The sequence below is a fragment of the Clupea harengus genome, chromosome 1 (assembly GCF_900700415.2).
Source record: "Clupea harengus chromosome 1, Ch_v2.0.2, whole genome shotgun sequence".
Classification (NCBI taxonomy): domain Eukaryota; kingdom Metazoa; phylum Chordata; class Actinopteri; order Clupeiformes; family Clupeidae; genus Clupea; species Clupea harengus.
In genome coordinates, this window is record NC_045152.1 from 3,680,532 (window position 1) to 3,688,031 (window position 7,500).

The 7,500-nt window shown below is 44.1% G+C and overlaps 1 protein-coding gene across 2 annotated transcripts in view; it reads left to right on the top strand.

The window, feature by feature from the left end:
* The first annotated feature begins 4,750 nt into the window (after positions 1 to 4,750).
* LOC105905286 (ras-related protein Rab-26-like) overlaps positions 4,751 to 7,500 on the top strand; it is an 87,479-nt gene continuing 84,729 nt past the window's right edge. The window contains exon 1 of one of the 2 annotated variants that reach the window (XM_012833290.3): positions 4,751 to 5,636. In XM_012833290.3, coding sequence (XP_012688744.2) covers positions 5,451 to 5,636 — 186 coding nt within the window. In that variant the 5' untranslated portion in view covers positions 4,751 to 5,450. The other variant, XM_031564628.2, reaches the window with a different exon arrangement.

Sequence of the window (7,500 nt, forward strand, 5' to 3'; positions counted from 1 at the left end):
ACAGGTCCAGTTAGAGGAGACCTATTATGTTCCTGTGTGACTGTGACCCAGCACAGGTCCAGTTAGAAGAGACGTATTGAATGTTACTGTGTGACTGTGAAGTAAGGTAGAGCACAATACATCAATGCATATGATCTGGCCGGACTACTTCATTGAAATGATGTTATTGTCGCATCACAAGAATAAATGAAATCTGTTGCATAACACCCCCCAGGGAGACCTTGAATTTGAACTTTCTGTACATACAGACATGGTGGAGAAAAACCTGCGAAAATTAAATGTTATACTAAGACAAAGAATACGAATTAATCAATGATTTGAGGATCCATAATCATGTTGTGTCAGTTCAAATTTTGCTCATCGAATTGGGGACACTTGACAGCAATTTCCCAGGCTGCTTTTCATTGGCAGTCTACCCCTGTCTGCATATCAGATACCACCACTTGTTGTCATCTGATCATAGATGAACATCCTTCCAAGTATTATCTTTTATCTATACAAATTGTCACACATACACACACACACACACACACACACACACACACACACACGTACATAATTACACTGAATGTATACTTTTGCCAACTCTTGTTCAATAAGACTTCACCTGCAATCAATAGGATTTCTGTTCATAAAGTTTCAGACTTTGTTGTTTCCTCAGACACCCACCCACAGACACACACACACACACACACACACACACACAGAGAGAGAGACACACGCACACACACAAACGCACATATCGAACTCTGCCTCACAAGGCTGTTCATTTCTCAGAAACCAGCCAAGGGGTTCAGCAGTCTTTCCTTCTCTCTTCCCTCTCTTCTCTCTCTATATATCTCTTTCCTTCTCTCTTCCCTCTCTTCTCTCTTCCCTCTCTTCTCTCTCCTTATATCTCTGTCTCTCACTTATAACTCCCTTTCCCTCCAAAATGGCCAGCTGTTACATGCACGGACAGCTGCCTGCGAGGCGGAACCAATCTCAGCTGTCCAGAGGGGCTTTAGGGCTGCGTGGGGCAGGGGCAGGGGTGTGTGTGGGGCAGGGGTGTGTGTGGGGCAGGGGCAGGGGTGAGTGGGGTGGGCTGGGGGTTTGGGATAAGGCCGGGTCAGAAAGTGCTGACAGCAAGCAGTTTTGAGGTGAGGAGCGGAGCCCTGGTCCCCTCAGCTGTCTCCACACATCTCCTGTGTGTGTGTGTGTGTGTGTGTGTGTGTGTGTGTGTGTGTGTGGTGTGTCTCCACACATCTCCCAGGCTCCACACTAACCTTACTCCCTGACCTCTGGATCGCTCCCCCACCTCTCTCTCTCTCTCTCTCCCTTTCTCTCTCTCTCTCCCTCTCTCTCTCTCTCTCTCTCTCTCTCCCTTTCTCTCCCTCTCTCTCTCCCTTTCTCTCTCTCTCTCTCCCTCTCTCTCCTCTCTCTCTCTCGCTCCCCCCCTCTCTCTCTCTCTCTCTCTCTCTCTCCCCTACCTCTCTCTCTCTCTCCCCACCTCTCTCTCTCTCTCTCTCTCTTCTCTCTTCTTCTTTATCTATCTTGCTCACTCTCTGCTGAATACTAGTGTGTATGCACATGGTGTATGTTTGTGTCATGCATTATGACATGCATTAATGCACTCTCTGCATTAATCTCATATCTGTCTCTTTCCATCTCTCTCTCTCTCTCTCTCTATCTGTTTATCTTCCTCACTCTTTCTCTCTCTATCTCTCTATCTGTGTCTTCTTCCATCTCTCTTTCTGTTCATCTTCCTCACTCTTCCTCTCTCTGTCTCTCTCTCTCTTTCCCTCTCTCTACCTGTGTCTCTTTCCATCTCTCTTTCTGTTTATCTTCCTCACTCTTCCTCTCTCTCTCTCTCTCTCTCTCCCTCTTTCTCTCTTTATCTGTCTCCTTTCATCGTTCTGGTATTCTCCTCACTCTCCTTCGTTCATTTCCATGGGGAGTTCTATATCTTGCTATTTTGTGTTTTATGTTGAGGAATATTTACCAGTGGACAGGCATGAAGCTCAGAATAGATACCACAGGGCATGGACGTTATACATGACCAATCTATACCACAGGGCATGGACGTTATACATGACCAGTCCTAATGGTCACCCACATGGAGTCCTATACATGACCAGTCCTAATGGTCACCCACATGAAGTCCTATACATGACCAGTCCTAATGGTCACCCACATGGAGTCCTATACATGACCAGTCCTAATGGTCACCCACATGAAGTCCTATACATGACCAGTCCTAATGGTCACCCACATGAAGTCCTATACATGACCAGTCCTCATGGTCAGCACATGGAGTCCTATATATATAGCACCCTAAGCTCCTATTACACCGACCATTCCTTGGTTTTCAGTGTCAAGCCAAAACATGTTGTCTTTGACCCACTGAAAGGGTGATGACTCATCAGGCCACTGAAACATCACCCCAGAGATGCAGAGCAAATGTCCCCACATTCTGCCAGCCTTTTCTGACCTTTCAACTGTTTTTGTCCTCTCACTAAAATACTTTACTTTCATAGAGGTAGAACTGCAACTCCAATTAAATCATATTTAGGTACTGTGTATGTTACACTGACCCAGACGATTAGGTACAGTTTTTTTTTCCCAGTGCCCATCTCAGATCTCAGAGGTCTGGGTGACTGCTATGAACTATGTTATAAGATAATGTGTGTCACAATACAACCACAGAACGCACCAATGTACTCCTAGGTAGGAATAGATGGACACATTCATGATTAAGGAAATAATGTTGAGCCCAAAAAGCTGTTGACATCCCAAAGGAGCTGAAATTTTGCTTTTCAGTTAGTCTCTCAATGTCCGGAGGACTAGTTGGGAAGCATTGGTCTTTATCGCCCCCCTGTGGCTAATTCTCATATAGCATGTATGAATGTGTGGTACAGAATGAGATTCTGCTGCATGTCTATACTACATGCTACATACTATATAGCATGATGACTTATTTGCTTATTTGACTTATTTGCTATTTTCAGTACATTAACAGTCAGGACCTTCACTCTTCAAATCAGAATCTAGTCTCTCTCTCTCTCTTTGTGTGTGTCTGTGCATGCGTGTGTGTGTGTGTGTATGTGTGACTAGTTCGCCTATTTGAAACTCAACAGCCAAATATATATTCCCACTCCTTTCAATGTAATTGTCCTGTTTTGAGGGTGATTCATGTTAGAGGACTACTCGTGTTCCTTCATCAGTGAGGAGAGTTTCAACAAATGTTATAAAAGCGTGCTGAATATTCATCGCCTGCTGTTTCCTTAAACTGTGTCAAAGCCTGAAAGAGAGAACACAACAGATAAGACACCAGTTTGAAGAAAATATCGAAAAAGTACAGAGCAGAGAATTTGCCACTCAGCTTTCGAGGCTTTTTCAGTTGGCCTACTTGACAGCGCCATTGATGTTGGCATTCAAGCCTGTTTAGAAAGGGGCACGGAAGCACCGAGCGCCAGCCAGTATTGAACAGTGCCCTGGCTGCAGCGGGCAGCCTCGCCTTGTGCAATCTGAGACTAAAAAACACAGTGTCTAAAACAGTCTAAAACTCTAGTTTTGCATTTTGCATTTTACTTTACTTTTTTATATATCTTTTATATATTTGTATTTTATATATAGTTTTTTTTCTTATGTGTAGTACTTATTGTGTTTTTATGTTTTATGTTTATTGTATGTACCTTCACACCAAAGCAAATTCCAGGTAGGTGTAAACCTACTTGGCAATAAATAAAATAAATAAAATTCTGATTCTGATTCTGACTGACGCTTGACAGAGGTGCCAGGGTGAAACCTTCCACTCTTTTGTATGCATTGGGTTGTATTCATACTGTAGGTCTTATAGCAGCAATACGGAGTTCTGTTCACAAACTAGTAAGCTAACTACTTAAAAGGCATGCAAAAACCTTGCAAACACCACCAACAGCCCAGCTGACACTGATAGAAGCTTGCCAACACACTAACTGGTGTCTTTTGGCAGTATAGCTGGCAATGTCATGCGTGTGAAAGCTTTTCTTCCATTCTTGCGGGGGGTTCCAGCCTGTTACACAGAATTACATAGGGCATATCTTGGATGGCTAGTGGGGAAGACACAGGAGTTTATCTTTCCTTCACATGACCATATGCAATCAAAATGGATTTGAGGATGGTACCAAAACTAGTTGCCTATAAAACCATACCTCAAAAAGTGTCAAATTGTTGCATAGTGTTACTTTAAAGAAATGACCCACGTATACATTACAGCTGCGTTTCGTGAATGTATTGAGCATGCAAGGTTTTGTTTCGTTGAAAAACAACCTACACCTCTGACAGGACCAGAAGTAATACAGTGCAGAGCCACCGTACTGTATGTGTTGGCATCGAGAGGAGAAACTGCAGGCATTTGTCACCGAAATCAGCACCGTGGAAAGCACCATCTGTCCTCCGTGCCCGTACTTCGGGCGGCCTTCAACACTTCAGCAGTGAGACCGATGGGGAAAAAATGAACCGTTCCTGTAGATATGCTGGACATGTTGTTTTTTAAATGAACCAAAACCACATTGTGGCAGCAGGGACAAATAAAACGTTTTCATGAGAATAGGTTTTTTAACTCCTGAGAGCCGTTTAAGGCCGCTCAAGAGGTGATGTGACTCAGATGGCTGGCGGACGTTCTTGGAGTTACGCAAGGTGCTTGAAACACAAGAGAGCGCTCGCTCTCACACGCTCGCGCATACACGGACACAGACATGATAGTAGCGACATAAGGTCTTCAGAGATGTTTGCAAAGCGGTCCTCGATCACTATTGGCAGATCATAGATCTGAACATGACGAAAAACCAACGGCCAATAATGACAGTCAAGCAATAATGAGATACCCATGCTTTATGATCTATCTATCTGTCTAACTATTTATCTATGTATCTATCTACCTCTCTATCTATCCACGTGTCTCAAACTGTGTGTCTGTTTATTTATCTATAGCCCCCACCCCACCCCAATTAGTCTATTTCTCTTCCCTGTAGCTCCGTCACACGTCTCTTGCGCTTGGGGGATGTAGTATCGCGGCGCACAGCTGCATGCATTGCTTTGTGTTGGACACTTTTGTAAAAGCCCACAAAGCCATCAGACAGAAGTGCTCTCGTTAAGCGATCTGGCAACATCTTCGCTATCCTTCTGCTGATTACTTAGTCAATACGATTGAGGAGCAACTAAGAGGACATCTATCAGTGCATAGGCGGAGTTGCTGGAGGAGCTCAGGCGAGTGTGTTTAGTGTCAGAGTACCATAAGAAAATCATTAGCAGCCATGTCTCCGAAAGGCAGGTGAGTGAACGACACTGCACAGAGTTTGTCACCGTTATACTCTGATAACCTGAAATCTGCTTGACAACTCGGGCGAGCACCGAAGTTTTCACGGAAGTATCTGCAAATAGCCGTTTTTCAGCGAGCGTGAACGTGAAGACTGAGGCTCAAATCTGAAGAGATGTCACGAAAAAAGGGACTTAAGAACAAAAGTGGCACCGCGAGTCCTAGCACCGGAACTCCCAGCGGCAAAGAAGGTGGCCGAATCGGGAAAGCCCTAGTGCCCGGGGTCCAAGCGAGCGGAGTGGTCCATCCCAGTCGCCCCGCTTTAAGCAACAGCAGCGAGTTCTACGACATTGCATTCAAGGTAATCATCCTTAGTTCATTTATCCTTAGCTAAATTACTCCTCGTGTAATGTAAGCATTAAAGACAGACTGAAAAGATTGATAACTTTCCTTTTTGGACCCCGGGTGTTCGCTGATATTTGATCGATCAATCAAACAAGTGATTAAAACAGCCTTTTTTTTTTTTACATCGGTGTAATGGAAAAGTGTTGAACAACTCATTGAACAACTGACTGATTAAATGGATGAAGAATGATGAGATATTTGCATGGAGTTTACGGAGACTGCATGGCTCCGGTGCTGCTGCAAGGTTTGTTTATGTTGGATGTGATCACCACATGCAGATAGCCACACCACAGATGATCGATTTGACTTCGCTCACTCATGCCTGTATCGCATTTCACCTACACAAAACATCGTAGAGACATTTACGTTATTACTAGCATATTCTCATTATGATAGGCGTTATCGTTAAATGCAGATCTAGCCAATGCAAAGTTAGTTTGTGTAGAATACATGGTCCCGCTGCCAAACGAAATATCTGGTAGACTAAAGTGTGTGTGTGCGAGTGGTTGTGAGTCTATGCATCTGTGTATGTGTGCCCGTGCGAAAAACAATAACTTGCTGAAATGTTTTTTACAGTCAGTTGTAGGGAGGATTCGGGAACCTAGGTGATTAATCCATGATTATGGCACCTAAGGTGATTAACGTGCCTGTTTCCCATATTTCATATTGTCCAGATACGCAGGTATTAACAGTGGTTGCTTTATTTGGCAGTCACTCTCACTCTCTCTCTCTTCTTCTTGTTCTTGTTCTTCTTCTTCTTCTTTTTCTTCTTCTTCTCTATCTATCTTGCTCAGTCTCTGCTGAATACTGGTGTGTATGCACATGGTATGCGTGTGTGTGTGTGTGTGTGGTGTCTAGAGGATCATTGACATGCATTAATGCACTCTCTGCATCTTCTCTCTGTTTAGCCTCGTCTCGTCTTGTGCAAATCCAACCCTCTCTCACCCCCCCCCCCCCCCCCCCCCCCCCCCCCCCCAAGTCACCTTGAACCTTGAATCAGTAAACAGCATACACATTTACAGAGAGAAGAAAGACAGGAGAGGTCGAGTGAGAACAGCGCAACATGGTTGACCTCAGAAAGAAATTGGCCCAGTAAAGTAAAGAGGAAGGAATCATTCTCAGGTTCTGAATACGAGGAGGCTAAAAGAGCCCCTTGGACACAAAGTAATGTCGGAAAAGATGAATCTAAATGATAAATGAATTTCATTTTGCGGTCTGAACTGTTCAAATCAGTGTGTGTTTGGGTGCTGCCTGGGTTGATACCTGAGTATAGATAGACATTTGTTTAACATTTCTGTGTATTAGTACGTGTGTGTGTGTGTGTGTGTGTGTGTATTTGCGCTAATGCTTGCATATATATATATACGTATATATGTATGTATATATGTATGTGTGCCCTATTACCTCTGTGCTTAGTGTTTGGGGACGATAGAGAGAAAACGGCGGAGACCAGGCTGGGTTCTTCTCTGTGACTTTTGTCTCGTCTCCCACTGGATACTGGAGTATTTATAGAGGGTGCCTCATAGCAAAGCCATGAGTAATGTTCTGGATATTCCACCGTTACCCAGCATGCATCAGCCAAAGATCTGTCTCCTGCAGGATGCCAAAGTCACATGTGACATACAGTATGTTCCCTGCAACACCAAACGTCCACCTCCGTCCACTGGTTTCATACACACTGATATGAGCACGGCTCATAGGAAAGTGTACCTGTACCACTCCCATAATCATAATTCATTGGGAACCACTCAGATGTATACAGTTTAAAATAGCCATGCACATTTCTACACAAGGGCACTCATGTTGCTTGGGACCTGCAT